We start from the raw sequence: 20,583 nt of genomic DNA on the forward strand, positions 1-20,583 counted from the left end.
GATGATATCTGCTGTTAAATCTCTCCACTGAGTTCATAATTCAGTTATTGTATTTATTTGTTCTAAATTTCCCTTTTTTAAATGGTTTCTATTTTTCTGGTGCACTTCTCAAGTTTTTCTTTTATTTCTGAGCATATACAACATGGTAATTTTAAAGTCTGTATCTGATAACTCCATTACCTGGATCCCCTATGGGGGGAGGGGTGGTATATTTATATTGGTTATTTCTCTTGATTTTCAATGTTATCTTATTTCCTCATGTAGTTGAAGTTATTATTACTATTATTACTGACAGAGCATTTTAGGTTTACAAAAAAATCTAACAGAAAGTAGAGAGTTCCCACATATTCCCTCCCTTCACAGAGTTTCCCCTATTATTAACATTCTTACACTGGTGTGTAGCATTTGTTAAAACTGAACCAATATCAACACATTGCTATAACTAAAGTCCATAAGTTTATATTAAGTTTTACTCTGTATTGTACAGTTCTATGGGTTTTGTCAAATGCATAATGTCATGTATCCACTATTACAGGATCAAACAGAATAGTTTTGCTGCCCTAAACATTCCCTGTGCTCTCCCTATTTATCCTTAACCTCTACCCCCGTTAACCCCTTGATTTTTTTTTTCTGTCTCCATAGTTTTGCCTTTTCCAGAATGTCACAGACAGTCATGCACCACATAACAACATTTCAGTCAACACAGACTGTATATACAAGAGTGGTCCCCTAAGATTAGTACTAGATAGCCTAGGTGTGTAGTAGGCTCTACCATCTAAGTTTGTGTAAGAACTGTAGGGGAAGAAGAAACTTCCCTCTACACTTCTAGGTTCTTCTGGCTAGTCTAAGAATTAAATTGACATCAGACAGATTAACAGGAGAAAAACAAAAGTTTCATAACAGGTATACATGGGAGAAACCCAACAATACTGAGTAACTTGCCAAATGGCAAGCCTTCACCTTAAACACCATCCTCAGCTAAAGACAAAAGATGTTGGAGGTGTGGAGAGTCAGGGACTTCAAAGAGAAGGAAAGCAATTCACAGGTAGGTGAAAACGAGCAAATGCTTGGAAAACAAGTGTTTTTCTGGTCACACAGAAACAGAAGAACACAGAGGGGAGCCCAACAAACAGGCTTTTCTAGGTTCCTCCCTGTCTACTATACTAAGGTGACAGCTCACTTCTTGAGACAGGGTTCAGGACAATGCTGTCCTCATCCTCATCATTGTAAAAACAACCAACCATTTACTGACCACTTACTATTTGCCTGGAACTGAGTTAGAATGCAGAAAAAGCACTGGTTGGTTGGTTGGTTAACCAAAAGACCCAATACATGCCTTAGACTCTATCACTATAATCATATCTTTGCAGACACCTTCATTACCTTGATCCAAGTCTCCTTCACAAACTCGCCTGGAAAAACTCCAACCTTGGTTAAATACAACTCTGTAGTGACTGCACAACTGGACCTATGCAACTGAACACAGGTGGCAAACATGCACACTGTGCTTACTGATCTCACCTTAAATTAACCACTAACTTCAAATGGGCCCTAATGTTCCCTGGGAATCCTGCTAATTTCTCTAATCCACTCACTCTCCTAAACTCTTTCATTCTTTTACAATTTCTCTCTCCTCAAACCTCTAACACCTCCACTCTTCAGTGCTGAGAAAATAGCAGCAATCAGTAGAGAATTTCCAGGTTTCCACCGCATCTACCAATTTACCAGACATTTATAACCCTACACTTTGTCTTTTTTCCAGTTACAGCAGATACACTGTGTTCCTATCCCTTCCAGCTCTGGACTGAATCTAATGCCCTTCTGCCTACTAAAGGATACCATTCCTGCCGTTGCAGGATCTCTTTCCCTCTTTCCCTTGTAACGTCAATTTTCCCCTCGCTACTGAATCATCCTATAATTTCCCCCTTCTTAAAAGGAGCCTTTGATCCCACAACTCTCCCTATCTACTATCTCAGTTCTCTGTTCTGCACAGCAAAACTCCTCAGACAAATTCTATATTTTACTTCAATCAGGTTTGCATGCCCACTACTTCATGGAAACAACTCCTGACAAGGCCGCCAACAATGACCACATAGCCAAATGAATTCTGAGTCTTCATATTACTGTTTTATCATCTTACTATCAATGTCTTTTGACACAGCTGATATTTCTTGAAGCATTTTTCTTCATGTAGAATCCAGTACCTTCTTAGTTCTCCTCCTACCATACTGGCCACTCTTCAGCCTCTTTATCTTCTCAATTTCTACACTTGGAAATTCCTTAAAGCTCAATCCTCAGACCATTCTCTTCTCAGTCTTCCTTTACCTTCTAGGTGATCTCATTTAATCTCATTGCTTTCAATACCATTTATATGCTGATGACTCCCAAATCTTTACCTCTAGCCCAGTACTCTTCTCTGAACTCCTGATACATGTATCCACCAGACTACTTAACTTCTCCACATGGAAGTCTAGTGGGCATCTCAAACAGTTAACATGTCCAAAAGAGGCACCTTTATCTTACCCCCAAACCTGTTCCTTCAAAGTCTTTCCCATCTTAGTAAACAGCAGCTCTATTTTAACCAGGTGCTCAAGCTCAACATCTTAGTCATTTTTGATGTATCTCTTTGGTACCCTACAACCACTGTAAGCTCTACCTTTAAAATCTATACAGAATCTGACCTCCACTCCACTACTAGTTCCCTATTCCAAGTCACCATCATCGTCTCTCACCGGGACTAATAAAAACCAATCTTCCTGAGTCCTCTTTGCCCCTCTACACAACAGCCAGATATTCTTCTAAAATATAATTCAGATTATTTCATTCCTCAGTTCAAAACTCCTCAGTGTGTTCCTATCTCATTCAGAATAAAAATCAAAGCCCCTACATCACCTGGTCTCCTCCTACTTCTCTCCATTCCAGCTAACCAGGTCTCCCTCCTTGTATTCTTTCAACATATTCTGCTTCTCTCTTTTACTTGCTATTCCCTCTGTCTGGAACAGTCTTCCCCTACATATCAAACATGACATCCTCCCTCCTTTCCTTCAGGTCTCTGCTCAAATATGACCCTACTGGAGAAACCTTCCCATACCAACTGTATAAAACAGTACCCTTTATACTCCTTAATTTTCCTTTTAGCACACATCTCCACCTGATATGTTATTTGTTTCTTTACTCATGTCTCTCATCCATTACAATGTAAGCTCCTGAGTGCAGGGTCTTTATTTCTGTATTCCAATGAATAAAACAATACCTGGTACATGGTAGGTACTCAAATTTCTTAAGTAAATTGGCTAAACGAATACAGAGAAACCTTGTAGTGAAGAGAGACTGAGCTAGGATGTTAGCAATAGGCATCAAAAGAAATGAGGCGGGGGAAAATGCGAGAGACACTATAAAGGAAGAATTCATAGGCCCTAGTAACTGTACTGGGTTGAACAGTGCATCCCAAATATTAATGTTCACTCAGAACTTCAGAATGTGGCTGTGATATAAGAAGAAATATATTTGGTCTTTGTCCTGGGTGTCTGGCCCAGAGCTCCTTAAACCTCTGGAATTTCCTGAGTGATAGGAGCATATTTTGTTATTCATAAACAGCACTTTTCAATCATACTTGAGTTTACACTAATGAGTTTACTTAGGGTGGGGCCTCTAGATAGTCTCAGAATGGGGCTGGCTACCAGAAAGAACAAGTGATAAGAGCGTGAGAACTTTCAGCCCCATCCCCATCCCCGTACTCCCCACCTTCCACTGCTGGGAGATGAGGGGGGCTGGAGATCTCTATAAAAACTCTTGAACAAGAAGACCCAGAAAGCTTGCACGTTGATGAAATATTGATTTGCTAGGAGGGTGGCACACCTAAAGAGGGCATAGAAGCTCTACCCCTCCCCCTCCGTAAATCTGGACACAGAGACACAAGACACACAGGGAAACACCATAAGAAGACAGAGTCAGAGATTGAAGTGGTACGTCTGTAAACCAAGGAACACCATAGACTGCTAACAATCACCAAAAGCTAGGAGAGAGAGACATGGAACACATCCTCCCCCCAGAGCCTTTGGAGGGAGCATCGCCCTAAAGGCCTTGATTTTGGACTTCTAACCTCCAGGACTGTGAGGTCATAAATTTCTGTTGTTTTAAGCCACACAATTTGTAGTAATTTGTTACAGAAGCCCTAGGAAACTAACAATGATTGACTGGATCTAGGGAAAAGGAGCCACTGGGCTCAATCAAAGGTCTGAAGCCTAAGTTACTGGAAGAATGATGTTCTAGTGAAAGAAATGAAAGTTCAGAAGGGAAATTAGCTGTAAGGAATGATTTTAATTTTGACTTCAGCAGTCCAATATAATCATAGGATGGTCAAATGGATGCCTTAGTGTTACAAACATTACAAGACACAAAAGTAACAAAAATCAAAACAATACTGATGCAAAAATCAAAGCTGGGATTCCCCTTTTACCATCCTCTAGCCAAATTCAATGAACTCTTCAATAATCATGCTTAATGACCACTTATCTTTGATACCTTTCTTTTCCTGTGGCTTCTACAACACCACACTATAGCTTCTACCTCTAAGACCATTCCTCTACTAAATCTAGCTCCTTTTTCCAAGTCAATGTAGTTCTTAGTCCTTTTATTTTTCAATCGTCCCCCAAATCTCGTGTCTAATTATACATCTCTAACCTGAATTACTGATCTCTACGCTTTACGTTCCATAATTTCTAGTTATCTACAGAGTGTCTTCACTTAGTCTAGGCCACGTCTATATGGATGCACTGTCATCACTTCATATGTGACATGCGTTTAGTCAAATGTATCTTCTCTTTCTACTCCTCAACTGACACATATTCTTTCCATTATGACAACTCCACTTATATCCTCTCACAGTTAAAATATTTCATATTTTTCTCTTTCTTATTTAGCATCGTATTCTGTAATTTTTTTTCCTTCAGAATATGTCTAGGACTCACTCTTCACCTTCATTCTTATATCACAAGCCCAAATTCCAGACTTAGTTCATTTTAAGTTTATTATAATAGCTTCCGAACTGGTCTCCCTATCTTCAGGCTTTCTTCTCTCGGGCACAGTAGTTCTCAAACTTCAGTGTCCATACAGATCACCTGGGAGTGACTAACAGTGTTCTTTAGGTATTGCATGTTATCTTTTTTCTCCAATTAGATCATATGGTCATCAAGAGCAGGAATTAATCATGGCTTCTATTTTCCCCTCAGTGTGTAATATAATGCTAGGCCATACAAAATATTCAATAGATATTTTAAAACGTCAAGACTATGGTTCATTGCTTCTTTAAAAACATTCATGTCTAACCATGTATCTAACCAAGACTTATTTCAGAGAGATATACTTTATCCTAAGGTTGTAGCAAGCAGTCATTTCAAGTGCCTCAAGAGGAAAAGCACAACCCACTGTGCTCATACCAAGAGATCTCTCTTCATACTCACACTTCATAAATGTGTGGGGAAAAATATACAGAGAAGTCATCAATTACAGAAGAGGTCAATTCCTTCTGAGAGCTATAAGACTCTGTTCCATGCCTTTCTCCTAACTTCTAGTGGTTTGCTGGCAATCCCAACTCAAGATATCTGGTCAAGTTTTTCCAAACAAATCAACACAACAAAATATCATCATACAAAGACTATCTAAAAACACTTACCAGAAATGACATAAGCTTTGTGCTTAGAATGTTGGAGCTGTAAACAAACATACTCAGATGGCAGTGAGCCATTTTATTTAGCCCCGAGGAAAAAAAATAAAGCTGCTACTCCCCAGTTATAAGAACCTCTCATAGGAAAGTAACTCGAAAGGATTATGATTTCTGCCTTAGAGTTAATATTTTGTGACTTGTTTTAAGTCTCACTACATAAGAAAGCTATGATTTTTGTCACTTAAAGAACCTAAAAAGTCTTTTGCACTTTTATGAATTATGTTTATGTAATCTCATAGCCATGAAAATTTTCATGTACAAGCATTATCTTTAACTTGAATGTGAAAAGAGTTTGAGTTAAAGAAATTAATTTTATAGTGATTATTTTGCCACAGGAAATAAGACAAGTGGATTATGGCATCAATGAAGAGAAAGCAGTAAAGTATTTGGAATCAAAGAAAGTGGGAAATTAGAAATGTAACCATGTAGAAAGAGCACAAGATTAAGACTAGAAGGATATATATATTGGTCATGGCATTGACTCTTACTAGTCAAGTGATCTTGGCTACCACTTCAGTTTCCTAATCTGTAAAAACTATCTGAATGCTAAGATACCTCCAGCCCTAAAATTCTATATACTTATATACTTTTTTGTATATTTCTATGTCACATATATTGCCTGTTTTTCCACTTTAATTGATGAAAAATTGTAAGCCTCTAGGAAAGTATCCTATATGGTGGGACAACTCTGGGTCATAATTATTCACTGAATTGAGCTTAACAATTTTCTGTAACTTAACATCATAAGCCACAGATGACATTTTTAAAAGTGAAGTGGATAGTTACTATGTTCACACCCATCATTTGGCAGGTATTTCAGTAGAAAAAAAAATTCATCCTAGGCCACAAAACTGATGAAAGGTTATTCTGCGCTTTCTTAAAATATCACTTCCTCCCCTCTTTCTGATATACCTATGATTAGGTGATAATCTCCCTCACCACTGGATGTCACTTGTGCTCCAAAGGAGTCAACCCAAACTAACCTCAATAATTAGAATCTGATTTCTAAGATACCTATCTCTAAAAACCTCAACACAAAAGTTTCCCTGTGAAAGATAAAATCAGCTCTTATAATTTCTAGCTAAAATCTGGCTTCAGATGCTTCTAGGCCTCAAATAGTATAAGAAAGCATAAGTAGGATTTCTGAGATCATCAGAAGCCATAAAACACTTCACAGAAATCCCATCAATATCCAAACACTGCTCAGTATTTAATATGACCAGAAAAAAAGAAAAGCCATATCCATAGGGGAAAACACTACCATAAGTGTTGATATTTGAGTATAAAACACTGGGATTTCCATATAGTAAATGGTGTTTTCTAATCTCAGTGTTATACTACTTTTAGCATTATAGGAAGAGAAAAGCAATATTCAGAAACCAAAACAGTGGGGATCTAATGACTTTTAGACTTCTCATGTTGTCACTTCAACAATAAGGGCACATTTGGTAGTTACATCTAATAACATAAATAGGTAACTAGGAACTATGTCCTTGGTCTCCAAATTCAGAATATGTAAATAATGCACAGTTCTCTCTTCTTATGAAAATATGAACAGCTAACCTTTCCAATAAACATACAGACATTAAGATACTGCTGTACTTCTGTCTAGAAGCACCTTCCTCTCATCTCAGACCTTCCGACTCCCCACAACCAATGCCACTACTAAAGGAACTTAACAAATGGAGACATATCAAATCATTTGTGGTTTTTTTTTAATACTACACCCCCACATCACACACATGTGCCAATCTTGTTGAAAATAACTGCTGAATGACCACCACAGTGAATTATGGTTACTGATGGGGCCAGGCTACATTCCTTGGATTTGCTGAAATAGAAAAAAGTTGTAAATCACTGACTTAGATGAATCATCTGATTACGTTATTTCCTTGATGCCCCGGACTGTTTCCAAGAAAATAAAGTTTTTAGGTTCTAGAGAAAATATACCTCCAAAGGTGAAACATAAAAAAGATTACGGCTGTGGGAACTATCATGGCTGTTTCAGAAGCCAGGGGGAGTCCTAGTTCTTTCTGCTGGGGAAAAGAGATACTTGCTCCTATATTCCTGAATTGGAAACAAAAATGCATTTTAACCACAAAAACGACATTACAAGTGTTAGTTAAGCACAGTTGAAACAGGCCTAATCACCCTGTAATTTAAGTGCAGAATGAGTTAACTAAGACTTGTATGGGCTGGTCTAGAAACTTTACCAAAGAAAAACACTGTTTCTGTGGGAAAACACGATGGCTCTGTACACAAAATTTAGAAACAAACCTGTTGAGCTGTTTGCATTTTCCCAATTTATTTCTGCAAGGTGACAGCAAAATGTCACAACTAAATAACAAATTAAACATACCACTAAAATCTCAGTTTTAATGATAGATTTCATTCTCTTAAAATGGTTAATTACGTTTTATTCTATAGAAATCACTTTAATAAGAACCACTTGCCTTTTTCTGGGCAATTGCAGCTCGCTGCAGTTTCTCTTTAGCTTGATTATACTTTTCTTCTCTGTCAGTGATACGTTCATGAAGCTTATGCTTTTCTTCCAACCACAGTATCTGTTTCTCTTCCAATGTCCTATCAGAAGAATGCATTTTAACTCTTAGGATTAAACAGATATTACCACAAGTATAATCAAACTCACTGCCTGCTTCACCACATCCTTAATTATCTTACTGCAGTCATTCTTGCGTGGCCACATATTTGCTAATACTACCATTACTGAGTACTTCTTATGAGTCAGGCTTAGAACTGCACTTAGAACTGTATGTGTACTATGTCACTTATTATTCCCAACAACCCCTTGAATTAGGTACTTCTGTCATCTCCATTTTTCAGATGAGGAAACTGAGGCTTAAGAGCAGTTAAGTAACTTGCTTAAAGACTTACACCTAATTAACGGCAGGTCACAGACTTGATTACCAGCTGTGAACCAAGATGACCACCAAGTTATCAAAACTGGGCCTAAGAAGGCTGGTTAAAAATCAACCCAAGTATCAAGTCTTAAGGTATGTTTTCTGCTTAGAGTAAAATTCATATAAAAGATATTTTAAGGTAACATCATAACAACTTATATCTTTAAAGCTCTTCTGCATACTTTTATGATTTTTAGTATCATTACCATAGGAGTACAAATGAGATTAACAAACCCTGAAATGTCAGATTACGTGCCTAAGGTCACACTGACTTTAAGTGTCTAAGCTGGGACCAAAATCACATTCAACTGACCCCAAGTTCAGTTATTTTTCTGCTATACAATAATACAAATAACATTCAGAAACCAATGATGAATGACTTAAATTTGCTAGCTATACTCTTATTAGCACTCATAAACACATTTCAATCAAACATGAAGATTCCAAGATACAAATATCTATTTTTTGCAAAATATAAACAAAATAATGTGGATCCTGTGGAATGTCACAACACATTATGGACAAATATCTTGCTTACTTCCTTTTCTTGAAATTCAACTGCATGTATGAAACAATGGACAAGACTTAAAATATGAAATAACAGAAAAACTGAGGGAAAAATAGTTGTATAAGGCAAGATAGCCTTCACAAGAAAGAATCTGAAAAGAATAATGCTTTGCAGATTCAAATAAAAACTTCTAACACTAACAGGTTATAAAGACAAAGCAAGTACAATATAGTAGTTTTCTACCATATCTAAAAATTTTCCAGAGAATATAAGATTTTGAACTTACCAAAATCAACCTCCTACCAGTTTATTATATTGTCTACTACTAATGAATTTTGAGACCAAAAATTATAAACAAACAAATGAGCTTCCCAAAGGGTAATTCTGAGAGATTATAGCTCTAATTCTAGGAAGTAAGTTTTACACATCAAAAAAATTTTTTCTTCTCTGGTATTCAGAATAATAATTTAGATACTTGAAGTAAGAAATATATTGATTTACTTAATGAATAAAGAAGTTTTTCTCTGATGGTTTTCAGAATGCTGTGGTCAGGCAGAATATTAAAAGGGCTTCTTCCCTAAATGTCTTTTTTTTTTTTTTAAACAATTTAAGAGTCCATAAAGCTCATTCTCTAGAAAGTATATTACCTAAGACCATTGCACACTGTCAAACAGTATTTGTAACTAGTTCCCAAAACACATTCAACATTGGAATCATCATTAAAAGAACTATATATAATATAGCAGAAAGAAGAAATAGTTTGTACTAAAAAAACAGCAAACTCTACTTTTCAACTTCTAGTTGCGCTTTTTCAGCTTGGCTTCTTAAATTTCGGCATTCCTGTTTTAACCTCTCCACCATTTCCTTCAGCATTTGGTTTGAATTCAGCAACTCATTCTCTGACTGTGTGAGTGAGGTCACTTGGATCTGCAAACTACTGATTTGCTTAAAAGAGAAAAAAGAAGAGAAATATAAGGCCACTAAACAAATGCAAGAGAGTATGAGAGAGGCAGAGGACACACCAAGCATCTTCCCTCACAAATGCCCCGCCCAACTCATGCCCTTGAGGACACCCTGAAATGAAACAACAAAACAGCAGCAGCGTTAGGATCCACTAGCATAGGATCATTTCTTAATATAACCAGAGAATAAAGAACCATATTCTTCAGCTGCCACTGAGTCCTCTCTCTTCGTCCCAAAATAAGCAGGCCAGAAGGGGTATTAGGAGCAGGGAGAAGCGTTATTAGAAGAACAGGAAGGTGAGAAAAAAGAACCCGACTATTAGAGTCTCCTATTGGACTTCCTCTAGCTTCCTAGGAAAGAAAAGATTTTTTTAAAAGCAGGTCAGCTGGGAAAGCTGCTAAGGAAATCGTTCTCCCACTCCCACATACCCTGTAACAAGCAACCATTCCAAGGGCTCTGCTTTCTGAACAGTCAGGAATCGTAAACAGGAAGGATCACTCTCACACTGTTTCTAAATGGTGTCTAAGCATTCTATACAAACAGCGTTGGGCAGAAGAAAGATGCTCCGAGAAACCTAATGAACGGCAGGGCTTCCTTGGCCTCTAGGGCCATTTATCAAGCCATGAAATATCACTCAGACTTTTTCTCCACTCCAATTTACTTTTATATGGGAGTACTTTTTCTCATGAAAAGTAGCTAATTATCCAGTTATAGATTAACAGGTTAGGAAGATCTACACTGCTTTTAAGTTACATCCAAATAACCTTCACTAGGGACACAGTTATTATCTACTTTCCCCACAAGCCATTTTACCAATTAATAAAGTGTTCATTTTTCTTTCACTTTCTTTTACCTCTCTTAGCCATTCTCTGAGAATTTTGGAAGCAGAGTCAAGAGACTCAGGATCAAAAGAACCTATCATGAGACTCAAGAGTCAAAAGAAACCAGATTCTTTATGCAATAAATTAAATAAGTGGGAAATAACTCCATTACTTCCTGATGGTAGCAAAAGCCAAATAAGATAGGACGGTATATATCCAAAAAGCAACTGTCAGCAGAATGAAGTAAAATAGTATGTCTCAGATTTCTATTTTAGAATGAATTTCTCCAGGAAGAACTATTCAGTCTTTATTTTTAACTAGAATTGTAAATATTAAATCTGTATTACAGCTGACTGAACAAGCAGCCTTCAAGGAACTTAATACTTCTCCATATCTATAGGATGATGGAAAGCCCAATGCCAATGATACTAGATAACTTCTCTCAGAGTATCAAACATTATGAACTCCTCATAGACACTTAGAAACCATAACTGCATATGCAAAGCAACGACAGCTAGCATGCAATATAAATCCTAAAAATGGAATCTTCACTACTTCATAATTTAAAGGGGAAAAAAACCATTTTAAACAAAAAAGAAAATAGAATTCAGGAAAGAACATTCTTCCATCTTTTACCATGTAAATCTTTCCTAAACCCAAATAACTTTAATTAAAATATAAATTCCCTAGTGGTTACCAGAGGGGAAGAGGGTTGGAGGGCGGGCATAAGGGGCAATGGGGCATATTTATATGGTGACTGACAAATAATAATGTACAACTGAAATTTCAATGTTATAAACTAGCATGGCCTCAATAAAATAAAATTTAAAAAAAAAGTTTCCTTCCATAAATAGAACTCTTGGATTTCACAGGGATATAATAAGAAATAGCTCATGGAATAAGAAATGTAAAGCTACAAGCCAATCACACAAGTAACTTAAAATCTGGATGATCTTTCTAATCAATTTTTAAAATTCAGAATATCAAAATATTGTCCTTTAAACTATGATTTTTAAAAAATCATGGGCCACAGTATATAAATATCTTAAAAACAGCAGTTAGCAAAAGAAGCTTACTAAGCTAGAGCTTAAAAAGGTTTAAACATATTATTTTTACATAACCTCATCAATGTTATCAATTGTAGTAATATTTTCATAATACTGATATGTAAAATTCCAATAAAGATTCAAAACACAGATTTAAAGAAGCACTTAAAAAATAAAAGCAAAACGTTTGCTAAAATCATACCTGTTTCAGCGCAGAATTTTCATTTTTTTCTTTCTCTGCATTCTCAATATCCACAATTTGTTGCTGAAGTTTTAACCTAAAAATCACAACCCAACAAAAGACATTATTAAGAATCCATAGTTAACATATTTCAAGGAACTAGACAATCATTTTACTGAGTACCTCTACTGGCACCAGGCACTGTCTATTCAAAGTGGTAGACAAAGATTCTGACTTCAGGCAGGTAAGTTGTGTTAATATATAACCAAAATGTAACAACTTTCTGCTTCTGCCATGGAAAAATCTACAGACTATGGGTATAGAGAAGATGAGAAATCAAGCCTGTCTAGGAAGAGGAGAGAATACACATGGATATAAAAATCTGATGAGTTGGATTTTGATAAACATAGGGAACGTCTGGAACTCACGGCCTTGGCTGGAAGAGTACACAATGTGTCGCAGAGACATCAGAAGTAGTCCAGTTTAGGAGAAGCCATCTTACAGCCATGCAGTATTTCACCATCTACAAAATGCTCTCAGATGCACTGCTGCTTCACTCTCACTCGACTAGGTTATGGAGCTCTTAAATGTATCCTTAATGCCTATCATTATGTCTTTAGTATAACAAGCATTTAATTAAGTTGGCCAATTTTAATTGTACTAATTTCTCACAATAATTCTGTGAAAATAAGCAGAGTCATCTTTATTATTATTCCAATTTTAGAGATAAAGAGATTGAGGCTTAGCAAAGTTAGGTCCAAATCAAACAGCTACCAAGAAGCCAAATCAAGACAGGACCCAGGTCTTCAACACTCAAATGCCCCCTCTGCCACTTCATTATGCTCCAATTTTACTGATTTTATTTATTTATTTATTTATTTTGAGGAAGATTAGCCCTGAGCTAACTACTGCCAGTCCTCCTCTTTTTTGCTGAGGAAGCCCGGCCTTGAGCTAACATCCATGCCCATCTTCCTCTACTTTATATGTGGGATGCCTACCACAGCATGGCATGCCAAGCAGTGCCATGTCCACACCTGGGATCTGAACCAGCGAAGCCCGGCCCACCAAGAAGCGGAACATGCAAACTTAATGGCTGCGCCACTGGGCCGGCCCCTAATTTTACTGATTTTAAATTCAGTATTTAAAAGAAAATTATCTAGTACAGGACACCATATTATATTCTATAAAATATATTATGAGCTTTCACCCCTGCGATGAATGAACACTTACATGACTTGTGTGCTCTTCAAAAGGAATGATACATTCTCTGCCTTAAAATGCAGAGCATCTCTGGTGACTAAACGACTAACCTCATGAGAAACATCTTACGTTAATTAGGTTTGACAGGATAGGCCCTTGACCTCTCCCTTTTTAAAATCCTTCAGAAACTTACGGCAAATATAATTCACTTGACACTTATTTATAGTTTTGCATTATTAGCATGTCTTATCGACCCAATTAGGACTGCTTATTGAGAAGACAACATTCTCAAAGGCCTAGGGCTATGCTTTAAACAGTAATAAGAACTCAATAAATATTTGTTGATGGACTGGAAGAACCAACCCAAATCCTAGATTAGACATTGAAATGTGTAAGACGACTGGACAGTATGACATGGAAGAAATCTTAAGACCCACTGCTTCTTGACATATTTACATAAAAATGTCAGAAACAATGGATCTAAAGGAAGAAAGCGAGTCTTGCTCTTCCTTTGCTCCTTTGCTGTACTAGTCATACTCTTATTTCACAATTCTAGCCATATTATTGCTCTGTCAAACTTTCTGTACATTGCTCCCTTAAATGTTTATAAATGTTATTAACTAGGTGCTTTTAGGTTACTGAATTAATAAAGGTTTCTTTCTACAAAAACATGAAGATGAAAATAGAGGAGAAAACACTGTGGGTCCTAGGCAAGGTCCAGAGCTGGCAAAGTTAGGCCCCAAGTTTATCTTAGCTCTGGTCAAGATTTTGGATACACTTGATTAAATCAATAAGGAAGAAGACCCAGCTAAGAAAGCATTTGTGGCCTGAATGCTTTCTAAATACGCAGATATGAAGAGAAACAATAATGCTGTACTTACAAAGACTGAAGTCAAAGAAACCAATGGTAAAGAGTATTTGACTATCATTAAAACACGGAAGGAATAAGACATCATTATGGTAGACTATAAGAGATTATACAAAGTTTTCTTCAGCTCACTTTGCTGAAGCACTGCTGGGTTAGAATCCACAACCGACAAGAATTTTTTTTTTTAGGAGAAAATTAGTTCATGATTTAAGATCATTATAGTTAGGATTCTATGACAGAATGGAATTTAAGATAAACAACAATTAACTTTAGTAGAGATGATCAGCATTTACTGAGTAAGCTCAATGGTCTTAAATCTCAATAACAAAAGAGTTCAAAACAGGTAGACATTATTTTAAAAGGCAGTGCTGCAGATTTAGGAATATAGGATCTCTTTTTTTTTTTTTTAAGATTTTATTTTTTTCCTTTTTCTCCCCAAAGCCCCCTGGTACATAGTTGTATATTCTTCGTTGTGGGTCCTTCTAGTTGTGGCAAGTGGGACGCTGTCTCAGCGTGGTTTGATGAGCAGTGCCATGTCCGCGCCCAGGATTCGAACCAATGAAACACTGGGCCGCCTGCAGTGGAGCGTGCGAACTTAACCACTCGGCCACAGGGCCAGCCCAATATAGGATCTCTTTTGATTAGAAGATTCTGAGTATTCAAGGTGTGCCACAAGTCAAAAGAAAATAAGTCTTAAAACAGAAGTACAAAGTACAGAAGAAAGTTCAATTAATTTTCATTAGGGAGTCAGCAGAGGTTACATAAAAGAAATGCAATTCGAACTGGACTTTGAAGGCAAAATAAGAGGCTGAGGTAGCGAAATTACAGATATAGTTGAAGAAGAGGATAACTCATGAAGCAAGACTTGAGAGGAAACAAGGGGAGTGGGATTAAGAGCACTGTTCACTTAGGAAGTAAAGGGAGGAACGCTAGTTTCATTAAAACAGAAAGGGAGGAGAGAATGGATGAAGGTACCGAAATTCTCAGATAGTGAGAAGTTGAAAGAATTCATATCCAGGAGCCTTTCCTCACGTCCAAGTGAGAGCACAGTTGAACAGTCAGTAAATAGTTTCCAAGCTGAGTGGGGCAAGGGAACCAGGCTAATGGACTAGAAGAAGAAAAAAAAGTACAAGAGGGGCCGCCCTGTGACCCAGCAGTTAAGTTTGCGTATACCACTTTGGCGGCCCAGGATTTCGCCAGTTCGAATCCTGGGCACAGACATGGCGCCACTCATCAGGCCATGCTGAGGCGGCATCCCACATGCAACAACTAGAAGGATCCACAATTAAAAATATACAACTATGTACCGGGGGGCTTTGGGAGAAAAAGGAAAAAATAAAATCTTTAAAAAACAAAAAAAAAAAGTACAAGAACTACCAGTTTCTCTATCTTCAGTTGAGAATGAAGTGGATAAGAAAAAAATTTATGTCTTTGCAGTGATCGGTTCCAAGGGATGAAAAGGTACAAGATATGGCTAAGTGTAGGGGCTGCTAATGTGGAATAAAGATAAAGAATGCCAGAGTGAAGATAAACTAAACTACAGTCATCCCTTGCTATCAGTGGAAGATTGGTTCCAGGAACCCTGTGGACACCAAAATCCACGGATGCTCAAGTCCTTGATATAGAATGAGGTCGTATAATGAATACAGTGGGCCCATATCTGCGGATGCTCGCCCCAAGGTGTTGGATGGGTCAACAATATTAACACTGTAGTGGCTAAGAACAATGGATAGAATGAAGGATAGAAAATTGAAACAATTTGAGCCAGAAGTCAAGGTCCTCAATCACCATTGGGGAATATCCTGTAGGCAAGTAATTGGCAGATAAAAAGATAGGATAAGATGAATGCAACAAATATCAAAGGAAAAAACATTTTAACCAAAGTTAGTCAAACAATGGAGTGGAGTTCACAAATACCGATTTCCTTTCTTGGTCCCTAGTTGAAGGCGAGAGGAAGGAGAAATAATTTCCACTTAAAAGGGTTGCCTGGTAATATGCCATCCAGACAAAGTCGGGTTTCAGTGAGGGGGTGTTTAAAACGAAAAGGTGAGACTGCAAAAAATTCATTGGTAACGGAAGAGAGATTTCAGAGGCTACAGCAAAAATTGTAAAAGGAGAGCTTTAGTAGGTTGGTGGTGAGGAAAAATCAAAAGGTGAAGGATAAGTTGGGGAATGAGAAACTATGAGATCAAGTACTGTATATTTTAAAATTAATTATGGAAATAAAACAAAGAGAAACAGTAGGTGAAGTGGAGGGCCAAGGTACAACAAAGAACGCAACTGTGGAAAAGTTTAAAACATTTGGAATAACAGTGAGATGGAGCCATTCCAAGTTCTCTTCAAAGTACAGGGTAGCTAATCATGGTGATTATTGCCTAGGTTTTCCGTGGCAGGCAGCTGATGTGTGTCATTTCAACGTTAACAAATATTTATTGAGTGCCTACAAATGCTGAGCCCAGTCCTAAGTGTTGCAAATATACCAGAGAATAACAAAGACAGAATCTCTATCCTTAAGGAATTTACAGTCCAATAGCACTGGCTGATCAAGCCTTCTTTAATGATGGAAATGTGCAATATTTGCAATATCCAATGATAGTCACTAGCTACATGTACTAGTGCATACTTGAAATGTGGCTAGTACAATTGAGGAAATGAATTTTTATTTTTTATTTATTTTTTTTTTTTGCAGAAGATTAGCCCTGAGCTAACTGCTGCCAATCCTCCTCTTTTTGCTGAGGAAGACTGGCCCTGAGCTAACATCCAGGCCCATCTTCCTCTGCTTTATATGTGGGATGCCTACCACAGCGTGGCATGCCAAGCGGTGCCACGTCCGCACCCAGGATCCAAACTGACGAACCCCAGGCTGCCAAAGCAGAACGTGTACATTTAACCACTGCACCACTAGGTTGGCCCTTGAATTTTTTATTTAAAAAAATTTTAATTTTAAATTAAACAGCTATATATGTGGCTAGTAATACCATATTACATATGAAGGTTCTAGTGTAACCTCTTGGCTTCATTTGAGGTCAGTTCCCATTATCAAGTGAAAGCAATAGATAGGGCAAGCAAGAGAAGTTGTATTTGTGATTTCTCTATTGTCAAAGATCCCTAGAACAAGTTTCTTGAGAATGGCAGTTCTTCTTATATCAAGCCACTGCAAGCAAAATTCTTGCTTGTGAGCACTGGAAATCGACTCTGGCCACTACTAGCAAAAAGGGACTTTCCCGGGAGGATATAAGAGACTCATTGAATCAACAGGAAACTAGAGAACCAGAACCAGGTTAGAATAACTGACCAGAATCACAAGCAAGGACATGCCACAAGAACTGTCTGATCCTTCAAATGCTGCCACATATTCTTCCATCACTTATTTTGCAGTTCAAATTCTGGAAAATAATTTGCCCAATTGGCCAAATATAAATCTATTCCCTACTAAGATACTATGGAACAAACAATTCATCTCAAGATGGAGTATAAATAGAAAGGAGACTATATTAAATAATAGTTTTGGGTCTTTTAAAAATGTTTCCAAAAACCTTAAGATAAAAATTAGAAAGCCACAGAAAGAACACAGAGCTCTGGCTTTAAGCAATGCAAAAGATAAGGGGTATTCACCACAGGACTTCTTAAATGATCAGTTTCCCTGAGTTAGTTATTGCTCCTATTTCTGCAACTGATCTCCCCTCATTTCCGATAATAAACTTCACATTACCTCCCCCTCCACAACAACCAAAATAGGCATATAACCTGGGCTGAGTCAGAATGCCCTATACCCGTGGCCCAGAGATGGGCATGTGAAGCAGGCCTAACGCTTTTCTAGATTTTTCTGACTTGGATCACCAAATAAGAACTCTGTCTTCTTTGATCTCAAAATACAGTGTTGGCCTCACAGAGAATGCAGTAAGAGAGAAGCAGACAAAAGAGTTAGAAAAGAGAGGAGGGAGATGAAAGGAGGGAAGAAGCCACTCTCATCTGACCACATTTGAGTCCGCAGATCCAGGTGTCCATGAGACCAGCACAATCCCTGTACTTTCCACAAATTTATCTTGGCCAATAAAGTCCCTTTTTCGCTTGAGTTAGCTGGAGTTGGGTTACTGTCATAACTAAAAATTGACTAGATACTTTATTTAAAATCCTGTAATTTTCACATGTTTTTAATTTACAGGTAACTTTATAAATTTTAAACTCATTGTGGGGTGGGACAGCTTTTTGAAACAAAGAATTCTATTAGAATAATAATTTTATTATTTAGTCTAGTGGTGAAGAAACTACTTTAATGAAGAGAGTGGTATGTTGTTAACAATTTAAAGCATCTGCCAAAGCAGTGATTAATCTTACTTCTCATGGATATTTGCTGTTTCTAAATAAATGGATATTTCTGCTTTACATGATTTAGACTTTTCATTTCCTTAGCAAGACCTTTTTCTCCATAAGTAGTCTCTTTCTAACCTATCACATATTCTAAATAAGTTGCAACTATGATTATTTTAATGAATGATCAAAATAGACATGGTTGATGTTGCTAGACTTACAAATCAGAAAATCAGAAATTCCATGGGAAAAACACAATTGTAGACCATTAAATTAAAAAGAGTCATGCAAATTTTGTGAATTACTCCTTTTGCTATATTTTATGTTGATTACTATGTCCTTATTTTAAAATAAGTTGGGGTCAGCTACACATTATAAATGATCTGTACAAACTGAAGAGGAATCAAAGAAAAATTACCAAAGTGACCAATGGCATAGAAAATGATTAACATTAAAGAAGAACTAAAGGAATGAAAGCTGTTTTATATAGCAAAAAGACAAAAAACCTAAGGGTCAAGTTCATTATTGTCCTCAAGTAATGACAGAATACTGAACATTTTATCACTATGGCAACAGAAGCCCAAACCAGGAGAAACAGGCTTACATTTTAATAAAAGATCCTAACTGGCCAAGCTGTGGGACCATAATAGGATAAAACATTAGAGTGAGGTTCCTGGGGAGAATCTCTCTCTCTTTTCTGGAGATGGTAAAGGAAGAGATTAAAAAAAAAAAAATTTACCTATACTGAACAGTTAAAAAATGTACCAATCTAAAAACAAAGAGTAGGCCAAGACTGGCTCTCAAAAGCCATTACAGATTTATGATTCTAGAATTGTAGCAGCTAACATTTAAATTAATAGTTCATAAAACCTGACATTCATAAATAACACCTATGTCTCTCTGCCTGAGGCCATTCTCTCCTCAGTAATGAGAATCAAAAACCTTGTCCCAAAACATAACGTACAACTTATTGAACATGATTTTTAAAAACCTCTCAACTTTCTTGTATGTATTTAGGAAGTCATTAAGATTTTAAAATTTTAAAAAGCACATATAGGGGACTTCCAGGTAGTTGAAGATAACAGCAGACGTCTAGTTCTATGTTATCCATACATAGCGCAAAACAATACAGAACAGCAAGGAGAATAACGCCACACAAAACTACATGCTTTGCATAACTGGAAAAAAGAAAATGCTCAAACTTCGAAACATCTGTAAGTAAAAAAAGGAAAATAATTCTAAATCCCAGCAAGCGCCCACTCACGCTCCTGCCTGGAAGTCTTAGCGATGAGCATGGGCTCACTGCATGGGAATGGACTTAATTCATCCATTAAAATAAAAAGATGTCTAATTTGGCTCCAAAGCAAGACCCAACTATATTCTATACATTTAAAAAACAAAGTGATTCAGAAGGACTAAAAATAAGCGAATAAACAAAGGCAGACTAGGCAAATGGAAACAAGAAAACGGGAGTAATGATGATATCAGACAACGTGGAATTCAAGCTAAAAAAAAAATTAAAAGACAAAACTAAAAGCACTTTTAAATGCTAAAAGACACAATTCACAATTAAGATATGACTTATGATTATCTATACACCAAATAATACAGCATGATGCAAATAATACACCCTTATGATGCAAAAAACTACAAGAAAGGCAAGGAGTCAGAGAAATACACTAATAATAATAATAATAATAGGAGACTTTAATATACCACTGTTTGTACAAGACAAATAAGTGGACCAAAAAAATAAGTACACACAGTTAATAAGGTAGATCTTATGGATGTAGATATCAAACTTTATACTCTTATATTTGAGCACTTTCTTTTCTAGTCCTTAGGTAACACTCATAAAAATGGATCATGTATTACAGGAAAGAAACTGGGGTGAGGCAAGTGAGGTGCCAAGGGTACAAAAGTTATGGAGACGCACTCTAGGGTTCCTGCAAGTGCAGTGTCAACATATACAAGTGAGTGGCTCCTTAAATTTTTCACCCTGGGTGCCTCTCTTGCTTTACCCTAGTCCTGGCCGTGAT

At 36.9% G+C, this 20,583-nt stretch overlaps 1 protein-coding gene across 3 annotated transcripts in view; it reads right to left on the reverse strand.

Moving 5' to 3' along the window:
* The window catches only part of CEP83 (centrosomal protein 83), a 106,690-nt gene that overhangs the window by 8,461 nt on the left and 77,646 nt on the right, over positions 1-20,583 (reverse strand). For all 3 annotated transcript variants that reach the window (XM_070599500.1, XM_008514405.2, XM_008514407.2), the window contains 3 exons: positions 12,187-12,262; positions 9,942-10,099; positions 8,179-8,308 (listed from right to left, as the gene is read on the reverse strand). In XM_070599500.1, coding sequence (XP_070455601.1) covers positions 8,179-8,308; positions 9,942-10,099; positions 12,187-12,262 — 364 coding nt within the window. The remainder of the gene's footprint in view (positions 1-8,178; positions 8,309-9,941; positions 10,100-12,186; positions 12,263-20,583) is intronic.

The sequence above is a fragment of the Equus przewalskii genome, chromosome 29 (genome assembly GCF_037783145.1).
Source record: "Equus przewalskii isolate Varuska chromosome 29, EquPr2, whole genome shotgun sequence".
In the NCBI taxonomy this organism is placed as follows: domain Eukaryota; kingdom Metazoa; phylum Chordata; class Mammalia; order Perissodactyla; family Equidae; genus Equus; species Equus przewalskii.